The sequence below is a fragment of the Nicotiana tabacum genome, chromosome 23, assembly GCF_000715075.1.
Source record: "Nicotiana tabacum cultivar K326 chromosome 23, ASM71507v2, whole genome shotgun sequence".
Lineage (NCBI taxonomy): Eukaryota > Viridiplantae > Streptophyta > Magnoliopsida > Solanales > Solanaceae > Nicotiana > Nicotiana tabacum.
Genome location: NC_134102.1, coordinates 25215091 through 25228814, shown reverse-complemented (window position 1 = coordinate 25228814; position 13724 = coordinate 25215091). Strand labels below are relative to the sequence as shown.

At 35.6% G+C, this 13724-nt stretch overlaps 1 protein-coding gene across 1 annotated transcript; it reads right to left on the bottom strand.

The window, feature by feature from the left end:
• Window positions 1-2270: 2270 nt before the first annotated feature.
• Window positions 2271-9152, bottom strand: LOC107802899 (jasmonate-induced oxygenase 1). Its single transcript, XM_016626479.2, has 3 exons — window positions 8526-9152; window positions 6420-6741; window positions 2271-2840 (listed from the first exon to the last, which is right to left on the bottom strand). The coding sequence occupies exons 1-3, from the start codon at window positions 8999-9001 to the stop codon at window positions 2616-2618; spliced, it is 1023 nt and encodes a 340-aa protein (XP_016481965.2). The 5' UTR covers window positions 9002-9152; the 3' UTR covers window positions 2271-2615.
• Between the last annotated feature and the right edge of the window lie 4572 nt (window positions 9153-13724).

The following is a 13724-nucleotide window of genomic DNA, read 5'->3' as shown; positions in this document are numbered from 1 at the left end:
TAGTCTACAATAAGACAAATGACACTATCATTATCGTTTAAGCGTCGTAACTATTATGTATCGACCACAACCTATTTTACGATGAAACGGACAGCACCTCCCCTATTTATATGACTTCCCACAAGTCAATACAATCACCAAACAGCCCAAACAACATCATTAATAATCATATTGAGCCTCCAAAACAGTCCACCAACCAACAACATTACTACCAAGCTTTTCGATATATATTTCACAAGTTCTAGCTTCAACGACTTAGCTGCAACTTGGATAATCTTAAATATATATAGAGTAAGAGGTTACTTACCTTTAAACAGAAAGAACAACTCCAATTTGACCTTAATTTTCTACGAAATATCCCTTCAATTCTGCCACAAGAACAAGGAAGCGAAACTAGCAATTAATTCGGGTTTTTCGGCACTAGAATTACTTTAGAAGACTTGAAATCACCTAGGGTTGATATTAAAAACTTGAAAGTGTATTTACAGGACATAAAACACTTAAAACAACCTCCCACATGAGCTGGAACAACACAAAAATCAGCAACAACAAGAAGAACAAGAAACTTACTAGCGCCACGGGATTCCCGACATTTGATTTGTGTTGTTTGCCCTTTGTTTGGGTCTTGGATCATGAGAGAACCTTGAGAGAATATTTTTAGGGTTATAAGGTCTGAATATACTGAAAAATAATGACTTAAAACGGGGTTGAGTTATCTTATATATGTCCAAATATCTTAAACCGCCTTTGTGGGCCCCATAGAGAGCAGCTTGGCGCACTCTCGCGAAAATGCGAATATCTTTCTATTCCGAGATCGTATCAACGAACGGTTTAATGCGTTGGAAACTAGACTCATAGATATTCAATTTGATAGGTAGATCACCCCATAATTCCAAGCACATTGGGAGAAAAATGCAGTAACATTTGACCTAAAGTTTAAGTAAAATTATAAACCTAAGTTGCGACAACTTTTATCGACTTTTATTTCATAACTCGCTTGACTTCAAGACTTATGATGCGGATATTATATGATTCAAATACATTAAAACAAGACCTCTTGGGACAGTTAATCACCTCTAGTGTTACCCGAAAATACGGGTTACAACATCCTTGATTCGTTTAACTTCTAATATTTGTTAACCACTCTTATACACCCTTGTATCGTTTAAGACCAATAGGATTAACTTCTTATCATCTCAAAGATAATCTCTTCTTGGATTTACATCGACTAACTTACGACGTGATCTATGGTATGCGAATTTGGGTTGTAACAAATTAATAGACTTATTAACTATACTTATTTTGACATGACCTATATAGTATTTTTAGATTATGTTAATTTTTATTATGGCTTATTAATTAGCAATATTTAATTTATTCAATTTTATTATCTTTGTTATTGAATGTTTTAATATAATGCTATGCCCTGTCTCATATTATTGTGTTATTTTCTTGGAAAATACATTATATAGTTGTATCTTACTAGGACTAAAGAAATATTTGAAGCACAACATATTTTGTGCTATGAAGACTTTACCGTAAAAAAACCCGAAAACCCGAAAAAATCAAAAAACCTGATTTTGTTGGTTTGGTTTGGTTTATAGATTTAAAAATCAGAAACCATTGGTTTGGTTTGGTAATTGAAAAATTCGAACCAACCCGACCTATTTACACCCCTAACTGAGGTTTCTCTGACTATCAATGTATAAGGTTATATCTTATGAATTATGAATCAAAGTTAACATACCTCTAAGCAAAAATACCCTTGTCGAGTCATTTATTATATTCTAGCATACTATTCATGTACAATTATTAATCGTATAATAATTCATTTATTATAAATCTCTCAATAACTAGTTCATGAACCAACGACTGACTCCCAAAGAAAAGGTGAAACAATTGATAAACGAAATGAATCCGAGCAATTAATGGAAAGATCTGGGCGGATCCCGCACTCCTGTAGTTTTAGGGGGGTAAACTTAGCCAGAGCTGGCCACAATCCGCAGTAGCAGAGATTCTGATTTTTTTTATATACTAGACTTTACACATAGGTAAAATTGCATGTTTGGTTCTTCAATTATTGACAAAGTTCAATTACGATTTTTGCAATACCTAAAATATTTTAAAATTTGCAATATACAGTTTAATCTTTAAGTAATTGATATATACACTTCCAGTCACTCCAATTACGAATTGTCAATAATTTAACAGATTGTAAGTGTTGTCCCATAAAGTTACACTGAGCCAACCAATGTGACTAACTTGTGCTATGTTAAGTGAAAGCTATTCTGGTAACATCTTATTCACCTTTAGCAGGAGGAATGTTACACTGTGACAATTTTACAATTATCTTTACTAAGACATGGAATAAAAAGCACTAAAACAACGTCCAGCTAATGTAACACAGGAATACTTACATGGTACAGATCTTTTTTCTGCACCAATATGCTTTTTGCTTTTGGAGGAATATGATAATCGATAACCATTCTGATCAACAGCACCCTATTATTCTTTAAAATCTGCTGGAACCACAAATGTTGGTCAAAGTAACACAAATCTGATCACTCTTCCTATATTGAATGAATGCACAGAAAGCAGTCTAATTGAGTTGGCAGTTAATATAGAAGTGCATCAAGGTTCCGCTTCCCTTCAGGCCCTTTTGTGTACCATGATGAAACATAGTCGCCATAAATCACTGGGTGATATTTAGGCGGATTGAATGCTGGAGAAATTTGCCTAGTCTTTGCAGGGTCATGAAAAGTGGCAACTGAAAGCCGGGCTCTTCTAGCATTCGTCACTGCCCGATGTTGAGCACTTCTATACTCACCGTTAGATACGATCTGCAGGAAAAGAGCACTTACATTATTAAGATCATCGCAAACATGACCCCTTGGGATTTAGGAAACATTAGCACAGATACTAACAGACATATAAAAAATGCCGCTTGAAAAATGGCATTGGCCTTCATTAGTGGTCCCTTAAGTATCAGATACCCATCCCTTTCTTCAGGATTTTGGTCCAGGACCATGAATCACTCAATAGGATGATTTAGGAAACATTAGCACAGCTACTAACAGACATTTCGAAAATGCCACTTGAAAAAAAATGGCATTGGCCTTTATTAGTGGCCCCTTAAGCATCAGATACCCATCCCTATCGTCAGGATTTTGGTCCAAGACCATGAATCTCTCAATAGAAAGACAGCTGGATTAGGGTTAATAGCTACAACAGACACTTAGAATATGTTCTTCAACAAATGGCATTTGCCTTTATTAATGATCCCTTAAGCACCAGGTACTCATCCCTTTCCCCTGGATTCTGGTGGACAATCTATTTCTCCATTTGAAAGTCAACTGGATTAAGGTTAACCTCATAACTAGCCCTTCACATGGTTGGAGGGTGGAATGGGAAATGAGAGGTGAAAAAGGAAACCACAAAGTCACAAACAACACCAGCACATGCATCAACACATTCGTCTATACACAATAGTTATTGAAAATGATTTCAACTTCAGATGTACAGTTTTTTCTTCGTTGATCAATAAATAAAGTGTTAGTTTTATTGTTAATAAAGTAAGTAAAATTTTATTAATGAATGGGGAAAAAGGCATTCACATATGTAAGAAGTATACCAAAAACGTAGAGAAAAAGAGATGATTTTCTATGAACAACACTCAATCCTCTATACATAAGGGAACCCTATAGGTGCACCAAAAAGAAATAAGTGAAAAGAGATAACTCCTCAACTGAACAAAGTTCATCTCAACACCCTCAAAGCTCTCCTATTTCTTTCCTTCCAAACGACTCACATAAGCGCTATCGGCGTACTCTTCTACACCATGTGTCTTCTCCTTCTGCCATAATTCCTGCTGAACATTACCTCTTTCACCATGACTGGCATCACCCAAGATATACCGAACCATCCCACCTCAACCTCATACTACCGGACAGTGTATGAGTAGGTGGTCAACATCTTCATCCGAACCCTTACACATAAAGCACCATCTGGCATAGGCAACTTCCTTTTTCCCAAATTCTCTATCGTCAAGATCAACCCTCTTGTAGCTAACTAAGTAAAAAACACACACCTTTCTCGGTATTTTTCGGATGCAAATCAAACCATGCGGGAAGTCGACCTCCTCAAAATTCAAAAGCTTTTCATAATAGGACATAGAACACTCCATTATTCCCCATCCCCATCCTCCATAAGTCGTGGCTATCCTGTGGTATGCTTTGTTTGTTGAGTGTTATCAAAAGCGAAAAGCGCAAAAAGGCTCTAAGGTCTATTGGGGCTTTAAGCACAAAATGCAAATAAAGTGTGGGCTTTAATGAAGAAAGACGCAAATAGAGAAAAAATACAAATATATTATGTCTTACCCAACAATAATAATTATAAGCACGAATAACAAAGATGTGGACTAAGAAATTGAAAATCAAATTAGGATAAAGAGATATATCAATTGTTTAGTGTCACCTCTTCAGGGTTACACTCATTGGTAAGGAAAAGTATGCCTTAGAACCTTGATCACGACACTGAAGTGCCCGTAAAGCGAGCAAAGCGCTCAACATATTTTTTGCTCTCTTCAGGCCCTTAAGCGCGCTTTGAGTGCGCCTTTGACAACAGTAACTCAATCAGACTGTTAGCTTTTACTAGCATGCAACTCAAAAACATGCTCTCTCTCGTACGTACATACATTGATAAGTAAAATAAACACTCAAACACTTGCTATTCAAAAAGGAATCTGCTCATTTATCTATGCGAAAATACTGATATGTGGAAAAAAAACTCTTTTGATACAGAGTAAAATGCAGAAGATAAAGAATATAAATCCCTAAACGAAAATTATTTGAAATACAATGAAAAAGGCTATGAGGTGAGTTGTAAGAAGAATCTAAAAAACGCACTGCAGCAGATAGCTGGGTTTGTAGGAGATGAAAGCTTGATGTCTTTAACCATTTATATATTTCATTTATAATACAGACAAGGATCTTCTGGGTAAAATATTTTTTAAAGTTTTGCTGTCTGCAAATTTGAATCAATTAGTATTAGAGGAGGGAGAATTTATTTTACCAATAAAAATAGAAAATATAAAGAGAAAGGTTTCAATTAGCCTTCTTTTTTTTGGGGTGGGTGGGGGGGGGGTGGGGTGGGGTGGGGGGAGTTAAAAGGATGAAAATATTACTATGATCCCAAATGAAAAGCTAGCTTAGATAATAAGAAGCTGAATAAATTAGGAAAAGTTTAGGAAAAGGAGTTACAGGGAATCACAAACACAAATTATATTACCAGTTTAGTCTGAACTTGGAAGATAGAAATAAAATAGTTCAAGTAACAGCTATAACATTCCAAATAGAATACAAAGAACCGCACACCACAACACTTCGCACCTCCCCTTCCCCCCCATAAAAAAAACCCCCGAAAAAAGGTGATAGACAAACTTCTACTTTTAGAAGTCGTAGAAACCACTCCATGAACCAACCTTTTCACATATCATTAGCACCAACTAAGTAGTTGATGTATTTACCTCTCGTATTTTACATTTAGGGCTGCTAACAAACGCTGCTTGTACGTGAATACTACGGGGTACGAGTCAAAGGTGATAAATTTAAAAATGCCCAAGAAGAAGCAGGGACAGAAAGCTGGGAAATTGTCGATATAACTGGACAATTATGTGGACTGTATGGGAAGCAGAAACTTGAAGAACTTTTCAAGCTAAAGATCCATATTCATAGGATTGTGAAGTTCTTTGTAGACTTTTTGGAGCTTCCAAGTCTACATGTATAGATGATATGGCAGGTCATGTAGATACTAACCTGAACCTATAGTATTTTTTTTAAAAGAAAGTAACAGTAACTTGAACCTACAGTATTCGTAAATGGGTTAGCCTTTTTGTCAATTAAACCAAATCAACATCCCTATGTCATCTCATGAGCTTGCACGCTAGGCTCAGATACCAATTGACAATTATTTTTATTTTAAGTATAAATCTATTGAACATTGTAAATCTAAGTATAGTACATATCTTACAGGACATTGGTTTTGCTAATATCAAGGGCCAGCTTAAGAACTTAATAAAAGAGACAAAGTCAAGACCAATAATAGAATACTTTCTTTTCACTCTTTCTTCTGTGGTGTTTGGACAGCTCTTTGGAAAAGTTTGTAGAATTGTTTTGTTTTCACATCCAAAGAACTCCTTTCCAAAGACAGATGGTATTTAAAGATCATTTGAATCTTCCCAAGCTTGGGAGACTTGTTGTCTAAAAATCTTACTTAAGATGATTTAAGGAAATGACAGAAAGCTGGATGCATATCGTAACAGTATGATAGTATTATATTATTATTTAAGAACTTACAGAAAACACAGAAAAATCAGTGCAAGAAGCTATGAATTAATCACTAACTATAACGAGAAACAGTACCTCAGTTTGGTCCGCTAAGATGACACAAATAGCATCTGACATTGGATTTACGGTAACCCATTCTCCATTGTTGAAAACCTCAAGACCCCCTACATCATCTTGGATGAGAAGAGTAATGGCACCCATGTCAGAATGTGATTGCAGACCAAGAGTAAGCTCCGGTTGAGGGCAAGGTGGATAGTAACTCATAGTGATGTTTTGGTAGAAATCGCCAACAACATTTTCCATGGACTGACATGTCAAGCCTAGACTCTCAGAGACTAAACCCAGAAGTTCCTGCGCAAGGGCTTTCATGTGATCGCTATATGCTGTCACAACTTTTCTGCAATAAATTGACATTGTTAGTGATTACACCATTTAGGGAAAATTGGAGAACTTATGAAGAAGAAAACCCATGAAGAGAGGGACACTCAATGCAGAAGTTTACAGGCACATATCCAACACATACGTGTATATATCGACTTTACATATGTGCAGTTTTTCTTTTACAAATTTTACTCCCTCTATTTCAGTTTATGTGTCTTACTTTTCTTTTTAGTCTATTTCAAAATGAATGCCTCTTCCTGTATTTATTAACTCTTTAACTCAGATTCCACATGACATATTTAAGACCACAAGATTCAAAGGCATCTAGGTACATTACACACATCTTTAATTTAAGACCACAAGATTCAAAGTCTTCCTTACTTTTCTTAAATTTTGTGCCCATTCAAACTAAGACACATAAAAATGAAACGGAGGGAATAGTTTATTTTGAGGAAATCCACATGAAATACTCACCAAAGTCACACCTGTTCAATATGGCCAGATGAAAGATCTATGTAAGGTTGATAAGGCAAAACAGGATTTAATTTTCAAGTCCCTTTATTTCTTTCTTTTTGCCTTTTCAATTTTGTTTTCCTCTCATTTAGAATTCTCAATTGAACTGGCTGTAACTTTGGCTCAAATAAGTTATATCATACAGATTAAGGGTTCTTTAAGTACCTTTTAAGGGGCCTTACCTAAAAAAGGTATCTTAAGGGCTATTTATTAGAATTGAGCTTAATATTGCTTTGCTAAATAAAGAAATCCTTAACCAAGCACCAGGAGCAGACATGCACATTTAGACAGAGCAACATCCCTTCGAGCAATAAAAAGACAACAGTAGGATGCACACCAAGTCAACAAAATACCAAAGCAATTTTGGTAGTACAAAGAAGATCTTGAGGCTTAAGAAGAGAAGAATCTTCATTCGCATTTAGTTTGGCATGGAAAAAATGTAGGAACACCAGTACACAAAAGCAACTTGATGATGGTGACTTGGGACAAAGTGCGCAGCAGCTTTTAGGGTCAAAATAATGCAGATCAGGGTTAAAAGGGGTAGGAAATTGTTGTATTAAAGGTGTTTTAATTGTGGTAATAGCTTAGAAGATCTTTAAGCATGAAACGAGCTTAGAAATGAAAAAACTTATATTCCTATTCTGAACAACTTCCAGTTACTATTACTTCAACTAGTTTCCATTCAAGAATAGATTAACACTTCTACAGCTTAGCGCTGCAGGAATTCCGGGGAAGTTACCAATTACTTTTCGATCCCCGGCCATGGCATTTATATATATAGTAGAAAATGAATATCCCAGAAAAACAATCTTAAAAGCATAAAATACCCATTACGGACTCCAACAGAGAATCTAAAGAGGTATTAAAAGGACTCAAGTTTCTCCCTACTAATCAAATAAGTAAACCTCCAAAATTTGCATAATCTTTACCCTTGCATTTCCTTTAGTATTTTATGCTAAATGGTAAAGCCTACATAAAGTAAAAGCCATATGAGCTACTTGATGAAGTAAAGCCATCATCAACTAAAATTTATAAAGCACTTTTTTTATAACAATAGTATCTTGGCCAACTTGAGCGCACCTTGATTGTACCCGGTAAATTTATCCACCAAAGTTTAGTGTTTTTCATCTCCGGATTTGAATCCTGATCTCTCATGATTTTCATCCACATGATTGATCACTAGCCCACAACATTGGATGCAACAAAGTACCTTTTCAATTAAAAAGAACTATTTTTCCCTAGGTCTAATTTTGTTCAGAGTCAGCTCGGTAAGAGAGAACAGTGAACCTGTAATCGGCAGGAGAGTCAGGCCATCGAGAAGGATCGCGACGAGATAAGGGCAAAGTGTGGTGATCGAAATAATCTCTCCAGTCCAAAACGGTGTCATTGGACGCTACGAGCATGCGACTGCCATATCCTTCAGAAGCAGCAGAACCAGAATCGCATGAATACCTAAGCTTCTCTTCCATCGTACGCTCTTCAAAGAAAGTCCGACCTACACGCCTCATATCATCTAACAAACCAACCGGAACCCTATGGTTTATCACGTGAAATGCTCCCCATTCTTTGCACGCTTTTCTAAGTTCTTCGAGAAGGTTCGTTCGTGGATTACTGAGATCTATTAATGGTATTGCCTTTACGTTAGAAATAGGTTTAGGGTTAGGGTTTTCTCTTTGCGGTCTGCTTTCCGGTGGTTGTACGTAATGAGATGGTACGGACATTTCACCTTTTTCTGCCAATGATTGTACTCTCAGAGCCTCCATGATTTTTAGTTAGTAATTTATAAATACAGGGATGATCGGAAAATTGTAGTTCAGTGGTTGAGGTTCGGCGATTGGAGAGGGATGGCCACCGGAAATGGCCGTGTGCGGAGGAGGAATTGAGATTGATAAACGTGACGGTAACAGAGAATCTGAAATCAAATCACGTTAAACTTTTACATGATGCTCCACTATTTTCTTGTATTTATAATTTAACCCCATAAACTTTTAAGTTAAGGGCAAACGATCCCTTGAGAGTAGATATTTACACAAAAAGACAATACGATTACTTTATGGTTAAAGTGAACAATGTAATGACAATTTTCGCGCTGTTATGAAAATAATTATAATGTGGATGTCCATTTATTATTCCGCTATAGATAATCTTTCTGAAGAAGAATATCTGTTTGCTACTCTATTGAAGTTTATCTACAAACAGCTGATGCAGGCAGGTTGCAATCAACTTAATAAAATGATTTGCATCGACTTCTTATTAAACACGCAAGTTGCAAGCAGCTCATGCAGACAGCTTACAAACAGCTCAAGAAAAGTCTCGCAGCTGTTTCCTTTCTTCTATATATAGAGGAGTTTTCAGTTCATTATGTATATCAGTTTGAACTTGAATAATATATCAGTTTCTCTTTATACTTGTCTTTATTTTACAGTTTTTATTTTATAACACGTTATCAACATGAGACTCTGACATCTTGAGCACTTTATTTGAGTTTAATTTCTTGTGCATGAAGCAACTCACAGCCATAGAGAAGGCGGGAAAAACATTGGCTAATGGCTACTGTCAGGTAGTATCATTCCTTTATACTCACTCATGTTTCCTACTAGCTAAGTTTATAATCCGCATAAGATCATATGTGCACATAAAATGATCGTTAGGTAACCATCTGGACATTTCTACTGTAATTATCACATGTGATCTTGAACAACTTGTAAATTTTAAAATACCTTAATTTGTATACTTATATGTTCTGTTTTATACTTCCATGATTTTGAATTAAGGTTCTAATTTTACTCATGAAGAGTAATATCGCAGAGGGGATTACAAAGTAAATAACATTGTTAGATTCACTTAAAATCTAGTAGAGTTTACAAAAAATATACAACCATCAGAATTGGTTATATTTCGTATATCTCATTGTAACTAAATTCTATTAACCACCAGAAGTGGTATATACCTATAACCACCAGAAATGATAATTTAGGCTGGCTATGGTTACAATAAAGATAATTTAGAGAAAAAAATATTCTATATATTACATGCATACCTCAATTTTCTCCTGAAGTAGCAAGTATATTAGAAGAGGTTCAAAGCCATCACAATTTGATATGGTTAATGCACGTTCAGAAAATTATATTCCATTTCCTGAGGGATGAGAATTTTTGATAAATATTAATCCATTCCCTGAAGTGAATGTGATTATATTAATAAAGCCGTAAATATGAACGTGCTCTTAATGTAAATATATTACAATTCACCTCCAGAAGAGTTAATATGATTGAGAGAATATATACTCAATATTTCGTATTTTAAATTTGCTCCTGAAGAAGTAACACAATTGAAATTTTCTCCTGAAGTAGGAAAATATTTTGAAGCAGTGTCTTTCTATGCTTAAACAAAATAATGATCTATTCAAAGTTATTTTTAAAGCATATTTTCATTCCCTGGAGTGAATGAAGAAATACCACAACTCACCTCATGAATAGGTAGAATAATAGAGGATATAAATATTATTTTTGTAGCATAAAGATCATTGCCACACGTACCTGTTGTACGTAAAACATCTTGGATAATTTTATTAAGTATCATTCTAAGGCAAAACATGTGATGACCCGATAGGTCATCTTTAAATTTAATATTAATTTTTGTATTATGAGACCTCGAATAACACCATTTAGCATTCCACGATTTTCATGCACAGTTTGTATATTTTTCCAGAAAGTTTTTATGTGAAAAATTGATAAAAATATAAATAATGCTTTAAAACTTATTTAAATTGACTTCGGCCAATATTTTTAGCAAACAGACCCGGATCAGTGTTTTGATAGTTACGGTAGGTCCGTATCGTAATTTGAGACTTGGGCGTATGCCCGAAATTTAATTTGGAGTTCCCTAACTTGAGTTATCGCCATTTATTAAAAATTAGAAGCTTGAAAGCTTAAAGATTTCAAAGTTTGACCATAAATTGAGTTTGGGACTTACATGCAAAATTTGGGGTTATTCCGAATTGATTTAATATGTTTCGGTACAAATTATAGAAGTTGGAAGTTTGATCATAATTCGATTCGAGGTGCGTTTCGTAGTTTTGATGTTGTTTGACGTGATTTGAGGCCTCAAATAAATATGTACGATGTTTTAGGACTTGTTGGTGTGAGCTTGTAGAAGCGAGTCTGACATTGCAGAAGCGGACAAAACGTCGCAGAAACGACAAAATGATCGCAGATGCGGCCTGGGCTAAGGGGGCATTGGACTGCTGAAGCAGACGCTTCTTCGCAGGAGCGAGTTCGCAGAAGCAGACTCTTGTCCACAGAAGTGAGCCAGCTCGCAGAAGCGGCCACCAACCTCGCATCTGCGAGACCGTAGATGCAGAAATAATGGCAATGTTAAAAACAGAGAGTTCCTATATTTTTGCCATTTTGGACATTTCAAGCACGGTTTGGGGCAATTTTTCTGAGGGAATTCATGGAAAAACTTGAGGTAAGTCACTTGTGATCATTGTTAGTCAATAATACTAAATTATCAACGAATATTCTGACTAGTTTACGTGTTTTTGAGGTGAAATTTGAGGATTTTGACCTAGGGATTTGAAAATAAGATTTGGGGATTTGAAGGTCAAGTTGATATTGAAATTTGGTAAAATTTATGTGGTTGGACTCGTAGTTGAATGGACATTCATATTTTGTAACTTTTGTCGGGTTTTGAGACGTGGGCCCTACTGTTGATTTTTTAATTGAATTTCGGATTTTAATTGGAAAATTTAGTATTTTCATATATAATTGGTTTCTATAATTCGTGTTGAGTATATTGAATTGCTTGTGATAAAATTCGAGGCATTCAGACACTAATTTGCGAGGCAAAGGTTTATTGAAATCTTGAGTTGGTTGCAAAGCGAAGTAAGTATCATGGTTAACCTTGACTTGAGAGAGTAAGACTTGTTTGTCTATTTGCTATGTGATTTAATGTGCGGGTATAACGTATATGTGAGGTGACGAGTACTTATGCGTTGTGGTTGAGTCAAAGCATGCGGGTGAAATTTATTCATTGTGAATAATTGCCTATTTAATTAAGATATTCCTGCTTAAGTTTACTATTGTTTATTTGATCATTTTTCATGAAATTATTGCCAATTTAATTATTGTTGAATATTTTGGAAAGTGAAGTCGGTATTCTGGTATTGAATTGATTGATAAGTATAGATCCCCGCATTTTAATACTCTTTCGAATTTATATTATCATTTTCATGGTAAGGAAGAGTGTAAAAGTACGAAGGGTAATGCCGTGCCATTTATACTATTTATATTATTATTGTCATAGTAAGGAAGAGAATAAAAGCATGAAGGGTGATGCCGTGCCATTTTCATATTATTAAATTATTGATTTATAAAGTGAGGAAGAGGGTTAAAGCACGAAGGGTGATGCCGTGCCATTTAAATTATTTATTTATCATACTGTGGCAAGAAAGAGAGTTAAAGCACGAAGGGTGATGCCGTGCCATTCATATTATTTATGTATCATTTTATGGGAAGGATGAGAGTAAAAGCACAAAGGGTGGTGCCGTGCCATTTTATTATTTTAGCTACCTATTTTGATGTTGGTGAATTATTTGGCTGCTACATGACACTTCCTTGTCTGAAATTTTTATACCATTTCCCTTCACCTGTTCCCTCCCAAATTTTGTAAAATTTGTTAATTGTTGTGTTCAATATTGCTTCGTATATGTATATACTTTCACAAGTGTTTTACGTATGTGTTTTGTCATAGCCTCGTCACTACTTCGTCGAGGCTGGGCTCGACACTTACGGAGTACATGAAGTCGGTTGTACTCATACTAAACTCTGCACTTCTTGTGCAAATTTTGGAGTTGGTCCTAGTGGCATACCATAGACTTGCACGCATTCAGCTACCCAGAGGAGACTTGAGGTATAACTGCATAGTGTTCGCAGTTCTGAAGTCCCCTTCTACTTTATCTTAGATGCATATTATCTTTCAAACAACTTGAATTTTATTGAGACCTTTATTTGTATTATTCTAGTAGCTCGTGTACTTGTGACACTAGATTCGGGGATGTATTTGAATGATACAGTTGTTATGGTCTTCCGCACTTTATTTCAGTAATTGACTTCCGTTTAATTTGATTTGTTTAAAAATGGCTAAGATTATTCTAACATTGGCTTGCCTAGCAAGTGAAATATTAGGTGCCATCACGATCTCGAAGGTGGGAATTTTGGATCATGACAAGTTGGTATCAGAGCACTAGGTTACCTAGGTCTCACGAGTCATGAGCAAGCTTAGTAGAGTCTGAAGGATCGGTATGGAGACGTCTGTACTTATCTTTCAGAGCCTATGATGTTTTGGAATAATATCACTTCTTTCTTATTCTGTCGTGCGATTTTATTCTATCATCGATGATTGAACTATTCTATTCTTGTTCTCTCACAGATGTGAGAACACGTACTACATCTACCGCCGGACAAGAGCCAGAGCCCCAGGCCG

What these genes read in the sequence shown, in the direction of transcription:
- LOC107802899 (XM_016626479.2), bottom strand. Translation starts at nt 9,001, where the DNA reads ATGGAGGCTCTGAGAGTACAATCATTGGCAGAAAAAGGTGAAATGTCC. An exon ending in GACTCTCCTGCCGATTACAG is followed by an intron (nt 6,742 to 8,525) that starts GTTCACTGTTCT and finishes AATTTATTGCAG; the next exon opens with AAAAGTTGTGACAGCATATA. An exon ending in TCTTAGCGGACCAAACTGAG is followed by an intron (nt 2,841 to 6,419) that starts GTACTGTTTCTC and finishes CTTTTCCTGCAG; the next exon opens with ATCGTATCTAACGGTGAGTA.